We start from the raw sequence: 26,016 nt of genomic DNA on the forward strand, positions 1-26,016 counted from the left end.
ACAGGAAGCAGTTCCTTCAGCAGTTTAGTAGGAATAGGATCCAGTATGCAGCTTGAAGGTTTAGAGGCCATGATTATTTTCATTATTGTGTCAAGAGATATAGTACTAAAACACTTAAGTGTCTCTCCCGATCCCAGGCCCTCGCAGAGCTGTGCAGATCCAGGACAGCTAAGCCCTGGAGGAATACGCAGATTCAAAGAGGAGACCGTAATTTGCTTTCTAATGGTCATGATCTTTTCCTCAAAGAAGTTCATGAATTTATTACTGCTGAAGTGAAAGCCATCCTCTCTTGGGGAATGCTGCTTTTTAGTTAGCTTTGCAACAGTATCAAAAAGAAATTTTGGATTGTTCTTATTTTCCTCGATTAAGTTGGAAAAGTAGGATGATCGAGCAGCAGTGAGGGCTCTTCGGTACTGCACGGTACTGTCTTTCCAAGCTAGTCGGAAGACTTCCAGTTTGGTGTGGCGCCATTTCCGTTCCAATTTCCTGGAAGCTTGCTTCAAAGCTCGGGTATTTTCTGTATACCAGGGAGCTAGTTTCTTATGATAAAATGTTTTTCGTTTTTAGGGGTGCAACTGCATCTAGGGTATTGCGCAAGGTTAAATTGAGTTCCTCAGTTAAGTGGTTAACTGATTTTTGTCCTCTGACGTCCTTGGGTAGGCAGAAGGAGTCTGGAAGGGCATCAAGGAATTTTTGTGTTGTCTGAGAATTTATAGCACGACTTTTGATGCTCCTTGGTTGGGGTCTGAGCAGATTATTTGTTGCGATTGCAAACGTAATAAAATGGTGGTCCGATAGTCCAGGATTATGTGGAAAAACATTAAGATCTACAACATTTATTCAATGGGACAAAACTAGGTCCAGAGTATGACTGTGGCAGTGAGTAGGTCCAGAGACATGTTGGACAAAACCCACTGAGTCGATGATGGCTCCGAAAGACTTTTGGAGTGGGTCTGTGGACTTCTCCATGTGAATATTAAAATCACCAAAAATTAGAATATGATCTGCTATGACTACAAGGTCTGATAGGAATTCAGGAAACTCAGAGAGGAACGCTGTATATGGCCCAGGAGGCCTGTAAATAGTAGCTATAAAAAGTGATTGAGTAGGTTGCATAGATTTCATGACTAGAAGCTCAAAAGACGAAAACGCCATTTTTCCATTTTTTTTTTTGAAAATTGAAATTTGCTATCGTAAATGTTAGCAACACCTCCGCCTTTGCGGGATGCACGGGGGATATGGTCACTAGTGTAACCAGGAGGTGAGGCCTCATTTAACACAGTAAATTCATCAGGCTTAAGCCATGTTTCAGTCAGGCCAATCACATCAAGATTATGATCAGTGATTAGTTCATTGACTATGACTGCCTTTGAAGTGAGGGATCTAACATTAAGTAACCCTATTTTGAGATGTGAGGTATCACGATCTCTTTCAATAATGGCAGGAATGGAGGAGGTCTTTATCCTAATAAGATTGCTAAGGCGAACACCGCCATGTTTAGTTTTGCCCAACCTAGGTCGAGGCACAGACACAGTCTCAATGGGTATGGCTGAGCTGACTACACTGACTGTGCTATTGGCAGACTCCACTAAGCTGGCAGGTTGGCTAACAGCCTGCTGCCTGGCCTGCACCCTATTTCATTGTGGGGCTAAAGGAGTTAGAGCCCTATCTATGTTGGTAGATAAGATGAGAGCACCCATCCAGCTAGGATGGAGTCCGTCACTCCTCAGCAGGTCAGGCTTGGTCCTGTTTGTGGGTGAGTCCCAGAAAGAGGGCCAATTATCTACAAATTCTATCTTTTGGGAGGGGCAGAAAACAGTTTTCAACCAGCGATTGAGTGCTGAGACTCTGCTGTAGAGCTCGTCACTCCCCCTAACTGGGAGGGGGCCAGAGACAATTACTCGATGCCGACACATCTTTCTAGCTGATTTACACGCTGAAGCTATGTTGCACTTGGTGACCTCTGACTGTTTCATCCTAACATCGTTTGTGCCGACGTGGATAACAATATCTCTATACTCTCTACACTCGCCAGATTTAGCTTTAGCCAGCACCATCTTTAGATTAGCCTTAACGTCGGTAGCCCTGCCCCCTGGTAAACAGTGTATGATCGCTGGGTGATTCGTTTTAAGTCTAATACTGCGGGTAATGGAGTCGCCAATGACTAGGGTTTTCAATTTGTCAGATCTAATGGTGGGAGCCTTCGGCGTCTCAGACCCCGTAACGGGAGGAGTAGAGACAAGAGAAGACTCAGACTCAGACTCCGACTCGCTACATAATGGGGAAAACCGGTTGAAAGTTTCTGTCGGCTGAATGAGCAACACCGGTTGAGCATTCCAACAGCATTTCCCTCCAGAAGCCATGAGAAAGTTGTCCGGCTGCGGGGCCTGTGCGGGGGGATTTATACTAACGTTACTATCTGTACTTACTGGTGGCACAGACGCTGTTTCTTCCTTTCCTACACTGAAATTACCCTTGCCTAACGATTGCGTCTGAAGCTGGGCTTGTAGCACAGCTATTCTCGCCGTAAGGCGATCGTTCTCCTGTATATTATGAGTACAGCGACTGCAATTAGAAGACATCATGTTAATGTTACTACTGTTGAAGGTGTTGACGAACCATGTCCAGATAAAGCGTCCGGAGTAAAAAAGTTGAATGAGGGAAAAAAGTTGCGATGGAAAAACAAAAAATATAAACGGTAATTAAAAACAAAAACAAAACAAAAAACGTAAAGTTGTCAGCTAGCAAAGTAAAGTAAAGTTGGCAGCAAAACGCACAGCAACAAAACGCACAGCAACACGTCTGCAGATTCTGCAGATTCAACAGGAAATCATACTCGGGAAGCTTTAGCTTACGAAAAACAGAGCTCCGAATAGAAGTGTGTCACAAAACAAAACCTCAGTCATGAGCTGCCACTCAGTCATGAGCTGCCCTTCAGTCATGAGCTGCCCTTCAGTCATGAGCTGCCCTTCAGTCATGAGCTGCCCTTCAGTCATGAGCTGCCACTCAGTCCGGAGCTGCCACTCAGTCCGGAGCTGCCACTCAGTCCGGAGCTGCCACTCAGTCCGGAGCTGCCACTAGTCCGGAGCTGCCCCTCTGTCCTGAGCTACCTCTCTGTCCTGAGCTACCTCTCTGTCCTGAGCTGTCTCCTCTATCTAGGGGGGACCTTTGTGAAGGTTCCTAGACCAGGGTCGGGGGCGAGGGTCGCCACTCAAAGGACGCTAAGGAGGGAGACAAAGACAATGGTGGAGTGGTGTCCTCGTCCTACGCCGGAGCCGCCACCGCGGACAGATGCCCACCCAGACCCTCCTCTTGAGTTTTAGGGGTGCGTTCGGAGTCCGCACCTCAGGAGGGGGGTACTGTAACGTCTTGACCAGAGTTCTTATGTGTTTTGCTTGTTTAGTGTTGGTCAGGACGTGAGCTGGGTGGGAATTCTATGTTGTGTGTCTAGTTTGTCTGTTTCTGTGTCCAGCCTAATATGGTTCTCAATCAGAGGCAGCTATCAATCGTTGTCCCTGATTGAGAATCATATATAGGAGGCTTGTTTTGTGTTGGGATTTTGTGGGTGATTGTTTCCTGTCTCTGTGTTTTGTCTGCACCAGATAGGGCTGTCTCGGTTTTCACATTTGTTATTTTGTTACTTGTAGTAGTGTTACCGTTTATTCATCTATTAAACATGTTGAACACTAGCCGCGCTGCATTTAGGTCCTCTCCTTCACCTATGGAAGAAAACCGTGACACCAACTACAACATTTTCTGCCAAGATAGAACTGCCAAAGGGGGTGGAGTTGCAATCTACTGCAGAGATAGCCTGCAGAGTCCTGTCATGGTATCCAGGTCTGTGCCCAAACAGTTTGAGCTTCTACTTTTAAAAATCCACCCTTCCAGAAATAAGTCTCTCACTGTTGCCACTTGTTATAGACCCCCCTCAGCCCCCAGCTGTGCCCTGGACACCATATGTGAATGAATTGCCCCCCATTTATCTTCAGAGTTTGTACTGTTAGGTGACCTAAACTGGAATATTCTTAACACCCCTCCTGTCTCAATAGGAGAACCCTTTAAAGAACCCTTTTTGGTTCCAGGTAGAAACCTTTTGGTTCCAGGTAGAACCCTTTTGGGTTCCATGTAAAACCCTTTCCACAGAGGGTTCGACATGGAACCCAAGAGTTCTACCTGGAACCAAAAAGGGTTATTCCTATGGGGACAGCCGAAGAGTGTAGAATTCTGCCCATTGCTTTTGATTTTGAGTTCTTCAGACTAGGCCTCTCTCATCTGGTTTTTCCATGAATAAATAACACTGTCAGTTCAGTGAGGGTCACATTCCTTTGGCAGGACATTAAAACTGTTTTCACAGCCCCTTATCTGACTGGATAGAAGAAAAATCAGTTTCTGTTACAATTCAGCTTCAAAGAATCCAGGAAAAAACTGGAACAAAACTGGAATAAACACCCCCTCCGCAAACATGCTGAAACACCTATATTGTAATATTTCAAACGCAATAGAGGCTGACATATGAAGTTCTTTCAGAGGGTGTGTACAGTACCGGCCATAAAGCACAATGACGGCCATTCTTCTCTCCCATCTGTTGGAATTCACATTGCCTATTTGGAGCCCCTCATAATGACAGCCTGCTCTCTCTCTGTGGATTATCTGGTGTGGAAATGTGAAGCAACGTCCAGCTCAGGAGGCCATGAAACAACAGTGGCGTCATTATTCCCCATCTCTTATCTCTGCTGGATGGGCGAAGGACGCCTTCTCTCTCTGGCTGGATGGGCTGCAGAGCAGAGGTCTTGGCTGAAATTCCTCTGAGCTAATATTTGTTTAGTAGGGAAGCTTCTCTTTTCTCTTCTAAGAAACAAGAGCTTTTTAGTTGTTGTCCAAAATATACAGTACCAGTAAAAAGTTTGGACACACCTACTTATTCCAGGGTTTTTCTTTATTTGTACTATTTTCTACATTGTAGAATAACAGTGAAGACATCCAAACTATGAAATAACACATATGGAATCATGTAGTAACCAAAAAAGTGTTAAACATATCAAAATATATTTGAGATTTGAGATTCTTCCAAGTAGCCACCCTTTGCCTTGGTGACAGCTTTGCACACTCTTAACATTCTCTCAACCAGCTTCATGAGGTAGTCACCTGCATTTCAAATAACGGGTGTGCCTTCTTAAAAGGTCATTTGTGGAATTTCTTTCCTTCTTAATGCGTTTGAGCCAATAAGTTGTGTTGTGACAAGGTAGGGGTGGTATACAGAAGATAGCCCTATTTGAAAAAAAGACCAAGTCCATATTATGGCAAAAACAGATCAAATAAGCAAAGAGAAACGAAAGTTCATCATTACTTTAAGACATGAAGGTCAGTCAATCCGGAACATTTCAAGAACTTTGAAGGTTTCTTTAAGTGCAGTCGCAAAAACAATCAAGCGCTATGATGAAACTGGCTCTCATGAGGACTGCCAAAGGAATGGAAGACCCAGAGTTACCTCTGCTGCAGAGGATAAGTTCATTAGAGTTAACTGAACCTCAGATTGCAGCCCAAATAAATGCTTCACAGAGTTTAAGTAACAGACACATCTCAACATCAACTGTTCAGGTGAGACTGTGTGAATCAGGCCTTCATGGTCAAATTGCTGCATAGAAACCACTACTAAAGGACACCAACAAGAAGAAGTGACTTCCTTGGGCCAAGAAACATGAGCAATGGACATTAGACCGGTGTAAATCTGTTCTTTGGTCTGAGTCCAAATTTGAAATTTTTGGTTCCAACCACTGTTTCTTTGTGAGACGCAGAGTAGGTGGTTGGATGATCTTCGCATGTGTGGTTCCCACCATGAAGCATGGAGGAGGAGGTGTGATGGTGTGGGGGTGCTTTGTTGGTAACACTGTCTGTGATTTATTTAGAATTCAAGGCACACTTAACCAGCATGGCTACCACAGCATTCTGCAGTGATACACCATCCCATCTGGTTTGAGCTTAGTTGGACTATCATTTGTTTTTCAAGAGGACAATGGCCCAAAACATACCTCCAGGCTGTGTAAGGGGTATTTGACCAAGAAGGAGAGTGAAGGAGTGCTGCATCAGATGACCTGGCCTCCACAATTACCCAACCTCAATCCAATTGAGATGGTTTGGGATGAGTTGGGCCACAGAGTGAAGGAAAAGCAGCCAACAAGTGCTCAGTATATGTGGCAACTCCTTCAAGACTGTTGGAAAAGCAATCCTCATGAAGCTGGTTGAGAAAATGCCAAGAGTGTGCAAAGCTGTCATCAAGGCAAAGGGTGGCTACTTTGAAAAATCTCAAATCTCAAATATATTATATTTATTAAAACACTTTTTTGGTTACTACATGATTCCATATGTATTATTTCATAGTTTGGTGTCTTCACTATTATTTTACAACGTAGAAGAAAGTAAAATAAAGAAAAAGCTTTGAAAGAGTAGGCTTGTCCAAACTTTTGATTGGTACTGTATATAAATGACCATCCCCTGTGTTGTTGAAGTGTAACGGCTGTCTTCCTCTTCTTCCTCTGAAGAGGTGTAGCAAGGATCGGACCAATATGCAGCGTAGTAGGTGTCCATGTTTTAATAGGGAAAAACTGAACATGAACACAAATACAAAAACAATAAACGTGAACAAACCGAAACAGTCCCGTGTAGCACAAACACTGACACAGGAAACAATCACCCACAAAATACCCAAAGAACATGGCTGCCTAAATATGGTTCCCAATCAGAGACAACGATAAACACCTGCCTCTAATTGAGAACCAATCTAGGCAACCATAGACTTACATAAACACCTAGAATGAACACAACCCCATAAATCTACAAAAAAAACCTAGACAGTACAAACACCCTAGACGAGACAAAAACACGCAAACCACCCTCGTCACACCCTGACCTAACCAAAATATTTAAAGAAAACAAAGAATACTCAGGTCAGGGCGTGACAGTACCCCCCCACAAAGGTGCGGACTCCGGCCGCAAAAACCTAATCTAAAGGGGAGGGTCCGGGTGAGCCTCATTCATGGCGGCGGCTCGGGTGTGGGACGTAGCAGCACCTCGTATCGGCCGGGCTAGAGTGGGCATCGAGCCAGGTGCCATGAAGCCGGCTCAACGCATCTGGTCTCCAGTGCATCTCCTCGGGCCGGGGTACATGGCACCGGCCCTACGCATGGTGTCCCCGGTTCGCCAGCACAGCCCAGTGCGGCCTATTCCACCTTGCCGCACTGGCTTGGCTACGGGGAGCATTCAGCCAGGTAGGGTTGGGCAGGTTCGGTGCTCAGGACCTACAGTGTGCCTCCATGGTCCGGTCTATCCGGTGCCACCTCCACGCACCAGCCCTCCGGTGGCAACTCCCCGCAACAGGCTGTCTCTCTGTCTCCTCACTACAGGTGCTCCCGTCTGTCCAGCGCCACCTGAGTCTTCCATCTGTCCAGCGCCGCTAGGGTCTCCCGTCTGCCCAGCGCCGCCTGAGCTGCCCGTCTGCCCAGCGCCATCTGAGCTGCCCGTCTGCCCAGCGCCATCTGAGCTGCCCGTCTGCCCAGCGCCATCTGAGCTGCCCGTCTGCCCAGCGCCATCTGAGCTGCCAGTCTGCCCAGCGCCATCTGAGCTGCCCGTATGCCCAGCGCCGTCTGAGCTGCCGTCTGTCCAGCGCCGTCTGAGCTGCCCACCTGTCCTGAGCCGCTAGAGCCGCCCGTCAGTCAGGAGCTGCCAGAGCCGCCCGCCAGTCAGGAGCTGCCAGAGCCGCCCGCCAGTCAGGAGCTGCCAGAGCCGCCCGCCAGTCAGGAGCTGCCAGAGCCGCCCGCCAGTCAGGAGCTGCCAGAGCCGCCCGCCAGTCAGGAGCTGCCAGAGCCGCACGCCAGTCAGGAGCTGCCAGAGCCACCCGCCAGTCAGGAGCTGCCAGAGCCGCCCGCCAGTCAGGAGCTGCCAGAGCCGCCCGCCAGTCAGGAGCTGCCAGAGCCGCCCACCAGTCAAGAGCTGCCAGAGCCGCCGCCAGTCAGGAGCTACCCATCAGTCCGGAGTTGCCCCTCAGTCCGGAGTTTCCCCTCAGTTCGGAGCTGCCCCTCAGTCCGGAGCTGCCCCTCAGTCCGGGGCTGCCCCTCAGTCCGGAGCTGCCCCTCAGTCCGGAGCTGCCCCTCAGTCCAGAGGCGCCCCTCAGTCCAGTGGGGTCATTTAGTAGGGTTGCCAATCCTAGGTCGGCGGCGAGGGTCGCCGTTCCTAGGAGGACACTAAAGCGGACAAAGACTATGGTGGAGTGGGGTCCACGTCCTGCGCCAGAGCCGCCACCGCGGACAGATGCCCACCCAGACCCTCCCCTATAGGTTCAGGTTTTGCGGCCGGAGTCCGCACCTTGGGGAGGGAGGGGGGGGGGGGGGTACTGTCACGTTCTGACCTTTATTTCCTTTGTTTTTGTCTTTATTTAGTATGGTCAGGGCGTGAGTTGGGGTGGGCAGTCTATGTTTGTTTATCTATGTTTTTCTATTTCTGTGTTTGGCCTGATATGGTTCTCAATCAGAGGCAGGTGTTAGTCATTGTCTCTGATTGGGAACCATATTTAGGTAGCCTGTTTTGTGTTGGGTTTTGTGGGTGATTGTTCCTGTTCGTGTGTTCCTGGTTTGTCTGTGTTCACGAGTTCGGGACTGTAGCTTCGTTGGTTTTCGTCTGTTTATTGTTTTGTTCAAATTTGAAAAAGTATTCAAATAAATATGGATACGTACCACGCTGTGCATTGGTCCTCCTCTCCTTCCACCAACGAAAGTCATTACATGAAGTCTGTCATGAAGTGCTTCTTCTTAGGGCTAGGCCCCTTTTTTCACAGGTTCAGAAACTAGGCTTCTCCTAGCTCTTTCCCCACAAAGCATTGCAGTAGTCCAAACCCGTATTTTAAGAAATGTATGGGTTATGACTAAGATGTGGTCTAGAAAAGAGTATAATGACTATTCCCAGTGATCAAAACTACAGTAGACTATGTTCAACAAAGATGGTAATCTGTCATCAACAGTTTGATGAGAACAGGTACATGATCCATGCATTTAAACTGTACCCTTGGCCCATATCATTATCTGAAAGAGGGGAATGCGTTGTGTACATTGAAGCACATAATTTGCAAACTAAATATGTGGCTTTAAAAAAACAGGAATTCCAAGCATTCAGTAATAATCAGGTTACAGGGTTGTGAAATATCTCCAGATATTGTGAGCACACAGTTCATTTGTTTCTGTTTGTCTTCTCAGCAAGAGGAGAAGGTTGTCAATGGAACATGGAAGAAGAACAGACTCATCCAGAGAGAGAGGCCAGCTGGCAGTGAGTCACCTGTACAGGTAAACTACCACAAACACAACATAAAAAGCTACCATGGTTTTCCACATAGAGGCTTTTGAAAGGGAAAATTACAGAATGTTATGGTGAGAAAATGAGAAGTAACTTCCTGAATTTGTGGTCAACTCTGCTATTGGCGTGTGAAACACAAATATGCAAGCTATGCACTGTATATAAACAAGAACATTTAGAACCTTTTGTACTATCCTTGATATAACCTATCCTCAGATCATTCCAAGCATTGATTATGTCGATATGTAGTATTGGGTACAACCCTCTGCCTCTGGTTGAAACAGAGGTCACATGGACCTGTGTGCACAACCTGGTCTATCATACTAATTTGAGTGTCCTGGATTTATCGTCAAAGGCAAACAGATTCACCTTCTATGGTTTATACTGGAGTCTGTGGCATAGTAGGACAGGCCATTGTTTTGGCTCCTCTATCGTTGAATAATGTAGGGTAGATAACAGACTTAAATGCAGGCTGGCTGCCTGTCTGATCATAACAATGGAAACATATTGCTTCTTCACACAGTAAGACTTATTAATTGTGAGACTTTGATAAGATTCTGTATCTGTGTCACTCAGTGGATTCCTCTCATACTGTATGTTACTGTAAGATAACATAAAGGTACTAGAGCCACTTCCTGATACTGCTGAGCTACAAAGGACCTGTGTCAGTGTGCACCTGTGCTCCTTGAGATCCCTGTTGGAGAGGAACAATAGTAGGGAGACAGCGGGAGCTCATGTACTGGGTTGCAGAAACATGACACCCTCACTGCACCCTATTTCCATCCCTGCTTCCCAACCTCCAGATTCAAGTGCTCAGCAGCAATGCTCGAAATACCTGGGCATGCGCAAGTATGCAAACGCACAAACACTCACATAGAGGCGGACACATACACACACACATCTACAGGCTGGTAGAAAATGTGCCTAGATAGAAACCTGACCGGGTTGATCCTGTCTCCCTCAGCAGCTCAGAGCAGCGACCAATGGGGAGCTAGAGACGTCGCTGCAGCGGCAGCACGGGCCCAAGGTGTACGGTGTGTTGCAGAGGACAGGCTCGGACAGACAGCAGGAAGTGATGGCGTGCGAGTGGTCTGTCAATCACCTGAGGGATGAGATGAGGTACATCAGGGAGGTGAGTGGAGATGGAGAAGATAACGATGAGGCTGATCCAAGTTTAGGAGTGTAAACAGTGCAGAGGCCTACAGTACAGTACACCTGACAGGCCTGCAGGGTATCCAAGAGCTAACACCAGGATTATGTAACATGGACAACATTATGGATTTGCTAATTAAGCAATAAGGATGGATTACTTCAATCGTGTGTTATCTCTGTGCTGCACAGGTGAGAGATTCCCTGGAGAAGGTCAGAGAGCGGATGTACGGCCAGGTTGGAGGAATGCAACAGTCGATGCAGAAACTATCACAAGACATCAGGGTAAGACAATACACGAAGGCACACATGACTAATAAGACAGCTAACAGCTGGAAATCCTTTCTCTTTCAATTTCTTATAAACACAAAAGGGATACAAAATCTGAGAATTGGGTGTGCTATGTGTCTCTCCAGACTGCCAACTCCCAGAGAAAGACTCTGGAGAAAGAGGTGATGGTTCGGACTGCAGCCATGGACAGCTTCGACCAGATGAACAGCTCCCTTATATCTGACAACATTGACCTCCAGGTACAGGATCAACGATGGTCAAACAGGCCTGTCTCTGTCTCGTCACGGCCATCCCACTGGGCACAGACGTCAGTTCAATGTCTAGTTTTGATTTACATTTGTGAATTCAATGTGAAATCAACCAAAAATGTCATTGGATTTAAGTTAAAAGTTGGCAAAAAAAAGAATGAAATTACCTTAAGTTGATGGCTTTTTGCAAATCCAATCAGTTTTCCACTTTGATTCAACGTCATCACATAGAATTTTGGGGTTGAAATTATGTGGAAACAACATTGATTGAACCAGTTCATAACCCCCCCATGGAAAGCCTTAATCCTCTCAAACAGAGATGTGCAGCACTATACTTCTTTCTTCTACTGATCTGTGGAGAGTGAAGGATATCCTGTCTGGTTCATTATACATGTTTGTTTTATAAAGTAGCTCTAAGCTGTTAATCCTAGTTTCAGTGTATGAGTCAATCTTTCTGCTCATGATTGCTGCATGCAATAATGTCCAGGGTTGGTTTGAGGAATTAAAGAACTAGCTTCTTTTGTAGAAATCTCTACTAGAGAGCTGTCACAATCGTGTGGACTCCCGGGATGAGATGAAGAGTCTGAGAAGCTCCTTTCAGCAGGCCGAGGAGAGGCTGAAGGAGAGGGAGAGGCAGCTGGAACTTGCCCAGGCTGAGAACTGCACACTCAAACTGAAGGTAGAGTACTACTGTAAACACAGCACACCAGCACCACACAGTGGATGGCACAGGCCTGGTAAGTATTTGCTTTTTGTTTATGGGGCACAGTTTACTCTACTCATTAGTGATCACAGGATTTATAATCTCACCCTGAACGAGTTCCATGAAGTAGCAACGGTCATCACAATTGTTAAAAGGTTAAAAAAACAATTCCAAGAAATGCAAAAGTTGGACAATGGATGAAGATACTCAAAACTTTCTGAATTTTTAAAAATCAATTAGATGGATGGTCTAGTCTAGTGGTTAGGATTCGATGCTCTCACCGCCGCGGCGTTGTTCGATTCCCAGTCAGGGAACACACTATTTGGCTCCCGAGTGGCGCAGCGGTCTAAGGCACTGCATCTCAGTGCAAGAGGTGTCACTACAGTCCCTGGTTTGACTGTAGTTTTAAAACTTTGTTTCTATTGAACATGCCATACTAATAAAGGCATTTTTATCAATTATATGAAGAGTGCCTTGGTCCTCCTTTCTTTTTGATGACTGTTAAAATAATGTCTGTGAGTATAACAGAACTGATATGGCAGGCAAAAACCTGAGTAAAATCCATCCAGGAAGTGGGATATTTTTGATGTGGGTACTTTTCTGTTGAATTCCTATACAGTATCTAAATGGTGAGGACCCAGATTGCAGTTCCTATGGCTTCCACTAGATGTCAACAGTCTTTAGACATTGTTTGAGTCTTGTATTCTGAAAAATGAGGAAGAATGAGGCCATATTGTAAGTGGCATGCAGAATGCCACTTACCAGAGCTGGTTTGTGCGCCATTTCTTGTTTTTCCTTTTTATTGAATATGCTATTGTTCGGTTGAAATATGATCGATTATTTAGACAATAGACAACCTGAGGAATAATTATAAACATCGTTTGACATGTTTCGACGAACTTTACCGGTACTATTAGGATGTATTCGTCTGCATGTCGTGACCGCCTTTGAGCCAGTGGATTACTGAACAAAACGCGCCAACAAAACTGAGTTTTTGGGACATAAAGAGGGACTTTATCGAACAAAACTAACATTTATTGTGTAACAGGGACTCTTTTGACTGCAACCATATGAAGATCATCAAAGGGATGTAATTAATTTTATCGCTATTTCTGACTTTCGTGACTCCTCTACTTGGCTTGAAAATGTTTGTATGCTTTTGTAAGCGGGGCGCTGTCCTCAGATAATCGCATGGTATACTTTCACCGTGAAGCCTTTTTGAAATCTGACACAGCAGCTGGATTAACAAGAAGTTCATATTTAAGCCGATGTATAACACTTGTATTTTTATGAATGTTTAATTTGACTATTTCTGTATTTTGAATTTGGCGCTCTGCAATTCCACCGGATGTTGGCCAGGTGGGAGCGTCCCACCTGCCCATACATTTTACACACAGATTTCTCAATCCCCCTGAAAGACTGGCAGTCTGTGCCCGAGTCTGTGAATCTAGCTTTGGCCCAGGCAGCATCTATGTTGTGTATGACTTCAGATAGTTCTGGACTGAACCAAGGGCAAAACCTATTTTTAATTATCCGTTTTTAAAGGGAGCATGTTTATCTACAATACAATTGAAAACACTTGAGAAGTGGCATTGTTGAATAATCGTTTCTGATTGACTTGAACGGCATTCTAGATCGTGTATTATTTTCCTATAAAGCATGGTATATCAGCGTGGTAAAATTCAATGGCTATAGTTCATTCTTACATGTTCTATGTTTGAGCTGGTTGTGATGGTTTGGTTAGCTAAACCAAAGATTTGAATAACTTATCTCATTGTTATATCTGTGGCTAAACTAACAACTCTGTTTTGTTTGATTACCAAGGCAACTACTGTAGCTATCTAGTAAACGTGCTAGCTACAGTTGATGTTGAACACATTTCTAGCGGCAATAGCCATGGTATAAAAGGGATAATCAATTTGGGTCTCTATGCATTCTCTGGAAAATAATGCAACTCTGGAATATCCTAGAGTGGTGGAACACACCTTCCACTTCTTTGATTATTTTCCATAGAACACATCGCCCCTTGTTGATTATTCCCTTGCATAAATTGATGGAACGGGGCTGCAACCACCAAACACTTGCTCTGTCTAGGCCTACCTGCAGTTACCTGTGCTGTCTAGACTGCCTAATTAATGACTGTTGTTGTCACGTTCTGTTGCATAATTCAACAAGTGTGTCAATAGCCTCGGATTAAAAATCAACAATTTGCGATATCAGATTTATCAATTTGCGATATCAGACATATCACCATAATCCGAGTGTTAATTTTCAAAAGTTGCTTTCATTTCAGCGCATCTAACTATTAAATTCATAATTTTAAAGTTATCGTTCTTCTCTTTCTTTTGATGTAAAGTCCAGAGGATGTGTTAAATCCATGACAAAGTTGCATGGCCGTCTGCATTGAACATGCAGAATTTTGGGTGATTAGGCATCTGCAGCAGTCAGTGCATTCACACTTCATGCTTCTCAGAACAGCGCTGTTGTGAAGGAAGTTGTCATGGAAGTGAGTTTGTGTTTATACAGGACCTTCCGCCAACCAATCATGTCAATGCGGAGCTATAGACCCTGTTCTGTGTTGGCAAACATTGCTGCACGAGGACGATGGGTGCAAATTGGTGGCAGAACAAGAGGGAGCCAACAAAAAAAGCCTATATTTACATGTTGCTAATGAGTGCATTTCACACTACTTTTGGATTATAATTGGATTGTAAGGGTCGTATGAATGCACTGCTTCATGTAATGTTTGTGTCATCATCGCATATCAACTGCATTATACTTAAAACACTTTTTGGCTATATCTTTGGCTAGCTTTTGCTACAGCATATATCATTCCAGCTAACAACTGCTGCATCCAAAATAGTTATTCTGCAAAGATCAAAACCAAATATAATCTTAGCGTCTGTTCAAGTAAGAATCAAAACATAATTGTAAGCGTATGAAAACTCCCAAAAGTTATTTTGTTTAGAATTAATAAACACCTATATCTAGGCTATGTTGAATGCTGATGGCGTTCTTACTGCCGCCAAGAGTCGCGTGACGACCGTGTACTAGATGTTATTTAACTAGGCAAGTCAGTTAAGAACAAATGGCATATGGCATATTGTAATCATGTTTGAATTACTGGCCGGGGGCCCCATTGATTTCATTAGTCAGTCTCACTCAAGTATCATTAAAACCTGCAAATATTTCTCTCTACTCTGTGAAAAAAATAGTAGAATTGCATGAAATTAGTTGTAAAATTACAAAATCCCCATCCTGACAAAATGTGAAGAATTGCAAAATGCGTAGAATTGCATGAAATTAACTCTAAAACATAAAAATGTTCTCTCCATTGTCAAGAGGGAGGCTGCTAAAATGTTTTGCTTGCAATATGATTGATATCTCTCTCTGGCTTACTCTGTTCAATTCATTTCCCTCTACTTCAGTCTCAGAATGCTCTGCTTGATTTCACACACTTCATGCTCTGGTTATTTCATTCAACATTCGATGTGACTCCCCTGATCCTTTGACTGATTGCCTTCTCTGACCTGGTTTGTCTCCTCTGACCGCTGAACACTCAACTTCAATTCTATGTGATGATGAATAACAGGTTATTGACAGACAGTTCAAGCTCAAAGAACCAGTCCTCCAGATTTTAACTATTAACATTCATGCCGGACTCACTAGAAAAATACAGAATCAATAGACATTTCTACATTATCTTTAGCAAGTCTTTGAATCGTCACATTGTTGTATGAAATTGACTGATGTGTGCTTGTGTTGTCCAGGTGGAATCGTCTCAGGAGGCCAACAGCCATGCAGTGCAGGAGGTGACAGCGAGGCTACAGAGACAGTATGAGGAGAGACTTCAGGAGGAGCAGAGGAAACACAGAGAGGAGATAGAGAAGCTACAGGTACTGCTGAGTCTCCTTCTGATATCACTTCACCAAGCCCCTGCCTGAAGAGAAAGGGCGGTGATTGATTAATCATGTGAAAAGCAAGGCTGGTGATGTTTTCACCATCCTACATGTTAATGAAAAGTGTATATGTAGACCACAGGAGGCTGCTGAGGGAAGAACAGCTCATAATAATGTCCGGAATGGAGCAAATGGAAGGGAAACCATGTGTTTGATACCATTCCATTGATTCGGCTCCCACCATTACCATGTTCTCTCCAATGAAGTGCCACCAACTTCCTGTGATGTAAACAAAAGGTTATAAAAGGTTCCAGTTTCACTCTGCTCATACAAGTGGTATGAGTCTCCCTCTAGTGGTAGAAGTAACTCACTATGGTACTGTTAAATGTAGAGTAGTCTAACTTCCAAGTGTTGATATGATAATGAGCCTAGATTCAATTGTATGTTCTCTGCCTTAAAGCTTTTAATATATTTTGTTTATCATCAATATATTTCAACTAGACCCAAATTGACGAGTATATTAGGCGATTAGAGGAGGCAGAGAAGAATGCTAAGATTGTGGAGGCCAAGATTGCTGAAAGGGACCAGAGGATCAGTGAGGTGGAGCGCCTGCTGGACTGTATGGGACAGGTAAGACCCAGAATAACGCATGCAATAATGCATGCAACATTATCTTTATATCTATAGTATTTACTGTAGGTGTAATATGTCAAGTCCTTTGGGCAAGAATACTATAATAGTCTTTTTTGCAGGAAAGGGGCCATCTTCAGAAAAAACTGCAGGAATGTGAACAGCGTCTACGCTCGATGGAGGTGACATACAAAACAGATGCAACTGTAGCAAAGAGGTACAAATGCCAAAACAAAAATGGCATTTTATATGTTCCATCCCATTGTAATTATATACTGAAGTGATAACACTATAATTCATTATTACAGTTCTCAAAAGTTGGAAGAGGAGGCAGGGGAGCTCCGTGAGAGAATCAAACACCTGAATGACATGGTGTTCTGTCAGCAGAGGAAGGTCAAAGGCATGATAGAGGAGGTGAATGACTAAGAAAATTCTCTCTCTCAATGGAAACATGAGTACACTGACATATAAATGTTATACTGATATGCAACATTTGTTTCTTTTTTTCATCTGGAAAATGTAAAGGTTGAATCATTACGAGCTAAATTGGCACAGAAGGACATGTTCATCTCAGAGCTTCTGGACAGAATTGCTATTGTGGAGTGTGAGGTGAGACTGGACTGCCACCACACTATGTACTGTCCACTTCTTGAACCATTATGAATGTATGGTGTGGTTTTCAAAACTTTAACTTTATGGGTGCATTCATGTCCAGCGTTCTCCTACGTTTCAGATTGTCAATCTGTGTGTTGTGCTTTGACATTACTCTACCTCTAAATTCAGTGTTGCACCTTTTGTGACGTCATCTGTCTCTGTCTGGTCCACTTGGATTACATCACATCCACCTCATTTGCATGGATCTGACTTTGTTCCTTCCTCTTTTCTTCTTCCTAGAATAATGAGTTAGAAGACAAGCTGAAGTATTTTATGTCTGTACAGAGTGTGCCAAGGGAAGTTGTGCAAACCAGAGAGATAGGAGTGGGCTGTGATCTCCTCCCCAGGTATGAACCACTGGTTCTACTATACATGTGGCTTCATTTCCTCTAGTTGGGTTCCTCTTTTAAGTTTCTCATTCTGTTTTCTCATTTTACTTCCACAGACCTGAAATACAGGGGTATGAGGTTGAAACTAATGTCCAACCTCCAGCAGCACATTACCAACCCAGACAAACCCCAATCCATCCCTCTTCTACAGAATACCTAGGACAGTCTAGGACATTCAGATCAGGTCCGCCGCCACCCAGCAGACTGGAGTCTAGTTTACTGAGGTACTCTCCTCCTGAGTACAGTAGGTATCTGTCAACCAACTCCTCAAGATCCTTTGGAACACTAACCAGTCCAACGCTGTCTTCATCTGGCCCTCTAAGCCCTGATCAGTCCAGTACAGAAGAGTCTGCCTCAGTTCCAATCACAGATAAAGCCTCAAGTCCAGAGGCGGACATTTCAGCCCCATCCTGTTCTCGAGCAAGATCAAGCCCATCCAAAATCAACACACCTTTCATGAAACTTATAGAGATAACAGCAAAGATTAACATTGAGTAATCACATGAAGAAATACTTTTTATGAAGGCTATTCAGTATACTGTATAAGGGACAATGTTGCATATTGTGTAAATAGTCTACTGTTCTATAAATAATACTTGAAAGTATCCTTTTGAAGAATTATGTTTGGTTTTGTTTACAGTGAATGTTCTTGTATGGTTTATGGAAGTCTGAATTGACTATCATGTATGAAGGTTTATATTTATACTGTATCTTTTTCTGACATTTTTAGTTTGCACTGTATAAATGAGATGCAATATTATTTTAATATTAGTCAAATTATGTACAAAATATGTAAAATATATATACTTTGTGCCTTTATTAACAGCTTAATCACTGATACTCCACAACGGTGATGATAATCGGTTGTTTTTTATCTATTGGATAATATTTAACTATATCTGACAAAATGAAGAACTGTATTTCTACTGATTGCCATCCCTGAGCCACTGGTATAAGTAATTTGTCTACACTGCCAGGACTGTGTATATGAGAAGTTATGATAAGCATGATGTGCCTTTCTTGAAGGATACACATCCAGTGTATACTAATGAAATCAGTGTATGTTTTGAAAATGTGCCATTGTACCATTGTGGTGTTTTTATAATCACTCATGAAAATTTTCACTGTCCAGTGGCTGATTGTTCATTTTGTGAAGCATTCAATGAGGTTATATGTAGCATACAATGGTTTATATATACACTAGATGACTATAGGGGGCACTGTGTTGAAGCCACCATGACTCAATCTTGGCACTCCCCCACCATTTAAAATAATCGTTTTGTAACCTATAGAAATGCAATTATTAATGTCTACATTTGTTTTTGCCATAATTATTCTATTAGCGACACCGTAATGCATACTTTTAAATTATATTATGTGAGCTAAACATAAAACGTTAAAATATAAAACATTTCCTTAAAGTATATATATTTTTAGATTACTCATATTTTTAGATTACCCACTACAATTAAATTCTTAAAAACATGTCATTTTGTCCTAGAATTCCAAGCATTCCTATGCAGCAGCTGTATACCACCCTCCATCCCACTGCTGGCTTGCTTCTGAAATTTAGCAGGGTTGATCCTGCTTGGTCTCATGATGAAAGACCAGATGCTGCTGGAAGTGGTGTTGGAGGGCCAGTAGGAGGCACCCTTTATAAATATCCCAATGATTGGGGACATTTCCCTGTGTAGAGTGCAATCTTTTGGCTGGGATGTTAAATGGGTGTCCTGACTCTGTGGTCACTAAAGATCCCATGGCCCTTATTGTAAGAGTAGGGGTGTTACCCCTGGCTAAATTCCCAATCTGGTCACCTAATCATCCCCAGTTTACAATTGGCTCATTCATCCCCCTGTAACTATTCCCCAGGTTGTTGCTGTGAATGTGTTCTCAGTCAATTTACCTGGTAAAATAAATGGAGGAATGCTCCTATTGGGGAGTGCCAAGCATCAGCAATCCAAGTTTTATAAAGTCATTGGTCGCATCAGTGTAATCTTTACTTCTCAACGCTGGGTGGCGCCATCTGATCAATTATCTGCGTTTCATCTCTATGTACATGCCATATGATATGAAGCAGCTTTCAAAGTATTTTACTGCAAGGTAAGCAAATACATGAATGTAGGTAAATAACATGTAGTTTATGCCATACTACTAGCTCCAATAGAATATTCAAACACTCAAACGAAGGCTTGTGTGGAGGAGTAACTTACTATAGATTCCTAAAATGTAACAAACTTCTATGGTATGATCATTGGACGCTGTTAACTAACCTCCAGACGAGCTTCAATGCCATACAACTCTCCGTCCGTGGCCTCCAACTCCTCTTAAATGCAAGTAAAACCAAATGCATGCTCTTCAACCGATCACTGCCCATACCTGCCCGCCCGCCCAGCATCACTACTCTGAACGGTTCTGACTTAGAATATGTGGACAACTACAAATACCTAGGTGTCTGGTTAGACTGTAAACTCTCCTTCCAGACTCACATTAAGCATCTCCAGTCCAAAATTACATCTAGAATCGGCTTCCTATTTTGCAACAAAGCATCCTTCACTCATGCTGCCAAACATACCCTCGTAAAACTGACAATCCTTCCGATCCTTGACTTCGGCGATGTCATTTACAAAATAGCCGCTAACACTCTACTCAACAAATTGGATGCAGTCTATCACAGTGCCATCCGTTTTGTCACCAAAGCCCCATATACTACCCACCACTGCGACCTGTACGCTCTCGTTGGCTGGCCCTCGCTTCACACTCGTCGCCAAACCCACTGGCTCCAGGTCATCTACAAGTCTCTGATAGGTAAGGCCTCGCCTTATCTCAGCTCACTGGTCACCATAGCAGCACCCACCCGTAGCATGCGCCCCAGAAGGTATATTTCACTGTTCACCCCCAAAGCCAATTCCCCCTTTGGCCGCCTTTCCTTCCAGTTCTCTGCTGCCAATGACTGGAACGAATTGCAAAAATCACTGAAGCTGGAGACTCTTACCTCCCTCACTAGCTTTAAGCACCAACTGTGAGCAGCTCACACATCACTGCACCTGTACATAGCCCATCCAACTACCCCATACTGCATGTATTTATTTATCTTGCTGCTTTGCACCCCTGTATCTCTACTTGCACATTCATCTTTTGCACATCAATCACTCTAGAGTCTAATTGGTATATTGTAATTACTTCGCCACCATGGCCTGTTTATTGCCTTACCTCCCTTTTCTTACCTCATTTGCACACACTGTATATACATTTTCTTCAGCTGTATTGTTGACTGTATGCTTTGTTTATTCCATGTGTAACTCTGTGTTGTTGTATGTGTCGAACTGCTTTGCTTTATTCTTGGCCAGGTCGCAGTTGTAAATGAGAACTTGTTCTCAACTTTCCTACCTGGCTAAATGTAGGTAGGCCGTGAATGGCCTCACACACCAGTACAGTAGGTGGCGGTGTATGCACCTAAAAGTTGGATGCGATCCGCCAACCAAATCCTAAAGTAAAAGAAGAAGAATATTGAAGAGAACGTACTTCCGTACTACTTCCGTTTACAATGAAAGCGCGCCGGCTACGTAGCTACCAAAATGCAAGTTCAATCTAAGACAGCTGAAGATGGAAGTATATTTTATTGCACAACATAATCCCGTTAAGTGTAACGCTAATGGACTAACAAAGTCATGTTTTTATAAGGTAATTTGAGCTATTCGGTCAATTTATTTGGGCGTTTTTTTTTACTAGTTTACTAGTAAGCTACGACCTAGCTAACGTTAACAATGTTCTCGTCATCGTGGGCAGCTCCATCAGAACGCCAGGGGCAAGTGGGGGATCTCAAAACCAAGAGCAAAGAAGAACTTGATGAATTACTGTCACGCCAAGATACATTATTATCTAACAAGTAAGTAACTTCGTCAATGTAAATTATCTAACAAGTAAGTCACTTCATATCATTCATCTGACAGAAGCTAACTCAAATTATTAATTCGCTGCTACAACAACATTACATTCTTCTAGAAACTTCCAGCTGTTGGCTAGACAGTGGTGACAGTTTTGGTGCATGTGTGTATATGCTATCCACCTCAATCTAGGCTAGCTGATGTTACTTCAACTAGGGAAATGCGTTTTACACTGAACCTGACATTCCTTTGTTTTACTATCACTGCCAACTACATTTTCTTAAAGTTGAGCTGAAAGTAGTTGTTAATTATTAGTTATTTCTTGTTGACAGACTCATTTGATATGTTGTTATCAACAGGAGGTTCATACAGACCCTTCCAGACAAAGGGAAGAAGATCTCAGACTTTGCAGAGAGATTATGCCTTGCTCTTGCCCAAAATGAAGAAGAGGAGATGAAGCAAGATATGCTGTCATCTGTCAGGACAGAGCTGCAGTCTAAATACCAGCAGACTTTGACACAAAGACAACATGGTAGCCAGAATAAACTAGAAACTTCCCAACATAGGAGACAAGCTGGGGACACAGCTCCTGGAAATGTCCAAGAATTGGACGTCTCACCTCTGTCACCTAATGTTCAGAAGAGCAAAACAGTTGACACGCGCCAAGAAGACAGTGTGTCCAAAGTATCTGCTGCTGAAACCATAGAGATGGCCCAGGCTGGTGGTGATGCAGGGGCCTCTCTAGACTCTGACAGGACAAAAGAGAGCGACCTAGCAGAGGCCTTGCAGAGGGTCACTCTGTCTGACCATTCAACTGGCTCGAGTGGATCCCCTAAAGACACATTCAACAGATCTGCTACTGGCAACCCCTTCCTTGGAAGGCAGCCACAGAAGAAACCACACTACATAGAAGTCCTGGCGAGGACTGAGAAGGATCCGGCTATGAGGAGACAGAAGTATAAGCCTAATCAGTAAGTCCACGTTGTATATAAGAATACTGTATAGTTCAGTGATGCTGCCTTTAGTTATGGTGATGCACTAGTATTCTCACCTACTAACTCTTATATTAACTCTTCCTGTAATGTTTGCAGGTTTGCCCACAACACAGATGGCTCCCCGTCAGGGTCTCTGTCACCCAGCCAATCCCCTGGAGGCTTATTACCATCACCAGTGCTCTCCGTTGAGGCCAGGAGGGAGTGAGACAGGAAGCACATTGACGACATCACTGCGGCCAGGCTCCCACTGCTCCACTACAGCCCTGCCCAGCTGCTGACCCTGGAGCAGTCAGCTGACCTGCTACTCGAGCAGACCAGGAAACACCAGGTGAGTGGCCCCTGGGTCTGTCTGACACAACAGAGGAACATTAAAGTCTGTCCAACAACACCAAAATGCTCACTGCTCAAGGTAACAGTTACGCCTGATCAGATGTACAATCAGATTACATGAGGGAATTAAATGTGTTATAGGTGTTGAGGCAACGTCTACCTACCTATTCCATTATCACCACAAAAACACTGCTCATCTGATGATGAACACTCCCTATGCTACTTCCATTCATGGTATAGTATAGCAGCCTCATGCTTACTGCTAAACACTTGCTCATTTTTCAGGTTAATTACCCTATCAATGTCAGCATCTTTCCTGTATTGTGTGTTTCCCTCAGGAGTTGCAGGCCAAGCTGGCAGCCCAGAAGCTGTCTGATGGGCTGAGGTTCATCACTGGGAGCTATGTTGTGGAAGGGGGCCCGCTGGGCGCCTACAGGGAGGTTCATGACGACGTAGCCCAGCTTTCCTCAGAGGAAGACTAATCCGGGGGGCCGCAGCAAAGAAACTCAGGTGACCCCTGACCTCTGAGACAACAGTCTCTGTGCCCTGCATCAGGGCCTATGGAAGGAAGTGGATTGGCAATTCAAAGACGAGAGGCCTGCCTGAGGAGATGGAAAGGGTCATGGGCATCGGGTGGTTGTGAAGGCACAGTGGGTGTCCCTGTCTTGTCTATCCAGGGAGGTGAATTGTGTGGGTCTTGGTTCACCATCAGTGATTCACTGAGTTGTCACCCAGTCAGCATCCTGTCCAGTTTATAAGAGCTGCCACAGAACCTTAGGCCTCCCGTTGGGTGATGTGTTAGCCTCTTGCAGGGAGCATTAGGTATGCTATCTCACCATGTTGTCAGAGAGTAAAAAATCAGTTGTGTGATGAGGCTGCTACAGTATTGTCTGGTATTGTTGACTCACTTGGTGGTTGTATTTCCAAAAGACTGCAAAGTATTGACCGTATGCATGTGAGAAATATAAAGAAAATATTTTTTGTATGATCTTTTTCTACAGTTTCTTATTGAAAATAAAAATCTGTTCTTACCATATTTTGGTTGATCATATTCTTGAAATGGGAACAAATCATCATACCCCTAAGTTCTGTGTGCTCTGAAAATAAAGGTGGAAGCGGTTAATTGCGGTCTAAGACGGAGCAGTCTGCTGACATTTTCCAGCAGAATGTTTTCTTAACCCTGCCACGGTTTGATGAGAGCTATGACTCAGTCGTCATTTAAACCCTGTGATGTTATCAGTGGAGAAATCTGTGACACGCTTTAGAAGATTAATATACGGTCTAGTGAAATATTGCAGCTTGATGGAATCGGGCCCAATGGCTGAAATACATCTGGCTTGCATTTGGCTCATGTTACTTCACGGAGTGGCAGGGTATGATGGGATGGCAGCAGACTGACATGCCATTTTTCAGCTTTTTTTACTAATGCTGATAAGGAGTGCCAACAACATTAAAAACTCTTCCCAAACATCCATTCCCATCACCTCCAGTCCAATTCTCCCTAATATTTATACAGACCCATTTTAACTTTAGTACGATTCAGGAATTTTAATGAGGAGAAAGAGAGAAGTGATTGAGGCGAGCTCGAGGGAAATGAGGGAGAATTCATGTTGGTCTGTCTGAGCTCCATGGTTGATGCCCCTTGATAACCCCTGGTAATTGCTGCTGAGCCATTGGTGGGAGCGGCTATAGAAAAAACACCATCTGGCTGCTGTGTGTTTAGACACAGGTCTGATAGACTCCAGAAAGCTCTGTTCCGACGTCCAATAATAAATATGTCAGCGAGCTCAGGAGAGGATCTTCCTCGTACTGGTATTAATTAGGTCTACCTTGCTTACATAAATGTGGAGACTGTTACCAATTACGGGGTTGCATTTTTCCTACAGCTTTGCTCCATGGTTTCTGGCCTGCGCTATCACTCACAAGTACATTGATATGTCTGAGCTGGAACCAAGCATTCGTTCTATGGCCAGAGCCTTTAAGTTGTTCGTTTGGGAGGTTGCTTATAGTTCTGGTGAATCCCACACTTCTTACCTCAGATTAATAAACTGCTCAGCTAGTCTGCAAGTAATTTGCTCCAACTGTGTGTCCGAAATCACACATCTCTGGGGAGCTGGAATAATTTGGACTTGGGAAGGGAAAATGGCATATGATTTTAAAACTGCCTGTTCAAAGAGCAGCCAGCTCGCCCGTACAGTGAACAGTGATGTATAGACTGGCATTAAGCTCAATTTGGATTCTTAGCTAAATGATTGCATTATCCTACGTTTGCCATCTTACAAAGTCTGAGGTCATACAATTTTTTTCCATTCTCTCCCCTCTTATGTTTTTTTTTCTTTCTCAGAGCACAAAAGGATATGAAATAATGCAGCAGTCAGCAGCTTTGTAATGGGAGTTTATCTTCCCCTTCCCAATTACAACCAGCTCTGCCTCCTCTTACTGGGACCAGATTGAATTATGTGTTCCAGGTTTATTTGTTTCATTCATTGGTATTTTGATATGTGTTTTGTTGATCAATTGTACATTAAAGTCTATTTTTCTATTTATGATGTAGAGCTTTTTTCAACCAATGGTATTCACCAGAAATCTGTTTTCATAATAAATCCTGATGCATGGAAGACATACGTCAAAGCAGGTCAGAAAATGGCAGTGTTTTGATAACACAGAATATACTTTTCAGGGAGTGGGTGCTATTGAACTGGTATCCTGCTGCGTTTCCTCATGGTTTTACATGTAAGTGCAGATATTCAGTATTATTTTACCCTATTCCACTGCTATTCATTAGTCTAGTCTGCTCTGTCCAATGAGAACAGGTTACTCATAACTTTAACAAGACAACAGTGGGTTTCTCAAGCCTCTGTCTCAGGTTTTTTTGTGAGAAAGTTGTGTGAGACAGACGGCAGTAAAGAAACGGTTGTTTATGTCATGGCTGATGTCTTCCAGAAGAGACATTGCACGTGGCCTCAACAGTCCTGAAAGTGTGTGCAGCTGCCCCATCATCAACACCATATGCAGATAAGATCACTGAATTCCCTGGCTAGTGTTACTCCTATTAAAACACTGCATTAGAGATGCACTACAGCTGTCTGGAACTGGGTCTCATCATGCATGAAGTAAACATCCCCTTCAAAATGCTGCTATTTTTAGATGAACACCATCCTTTACTTTTCCATGAGTTGAAGTTGATTTTAATGTCTGGTTTGTATGAAGACAATGAAAGGCTTGGTTGTGTATGTTTTCTTTGTCATATTGTGATTCAGTGCCTTCAGAAAGTATTCATACCCCTTGACTATGAAGTATTCATACCCCTTGACTATGAAGTATTCATACCCCTTGACCACATTTTGTTGTTACAGCCAGAATTGAAAATTTATTAAATAGATTTTTCGCTCTCCCATCTCCGCACAATACTCCATAATGCCAAAGTGAAAACTTGTTTTTAGAAATGTTTGCAAATTGATTGAAAATTAAATACAGAAATATCTAAATTACATAAGTATTCACA

At 43.5% G+C, this 26,016-nt stretch overlaps 1 protein-coding gene across 1 annotated transcript in view; it reads left to right on the forward strand.

The window, feature by feature from the left end:
• Window positions 1-23,499, forward strand: part of LOC129834131 (early endosome antigen 1-like) — a 35,931-nt gene extending 12,432 nt beyond the window's left edge. The window contains 17 exon segments of the mRNA XM_055898875.1: window positions 9,243-9,329; window positions 10,304-10,471; window positions 10,681-10,773; window positions 10,905-11,018; window positions 11,554-11,706; window positions 15,501-15,626; window positions 16,131-16,259; window positions 16,382-16,476; window positions 16,568-16,673; window positions 16,785-16,868; window positions 17,154-17,260; window positions 17,359-17,796; window positions 18,646-18,652; window positions 21,055-21,188; window positions 21,546-22,157; window positions 22,278-22,509; window positions 22,850-23,499. Of these exon segments, the coding sequence (XP_055754850.1) occupies window positions 9,243-9,329; window positions 10,304-10,471; window positions 10,681-10,773; window positions 10,905-11,018; window positions 11,554-11,706; window positions 15,501-15,626; window positions 16,131-16,259; window positions 16,382-16,476; window positions 16,568-16,673; window positions 16,785-16,868; window positions 17,154-17,260; window positions 17,359-17,796; window positions 18,646-18,652; window positions 21,055-21,188; window positions 21,546-22,157; window positions 22,278-22,509; window positions 22,850-22,993 (2,829 nt within the window). The 3' untranslated portion in view covers window positions 22,994-23,499.
• The last annotated feature ends 2,517 nt before the right edge of the window (window positions 23,500-26,016 follow it).

This window comes from Salvelinus fontinalis, chromosome 35 (assembly GCF_029448725.1).
Source record: "Salvelinus fontinalis isolate EN_2023a chromosome 35, ASM2944872v1, whole genome shotgun sequence".
NCBI lineage: Eukaryota > Metazoa > Chordata > Actinopteri > Salmoniformes > Salmonidae > Salvelinus > Salvelinus fontinalis.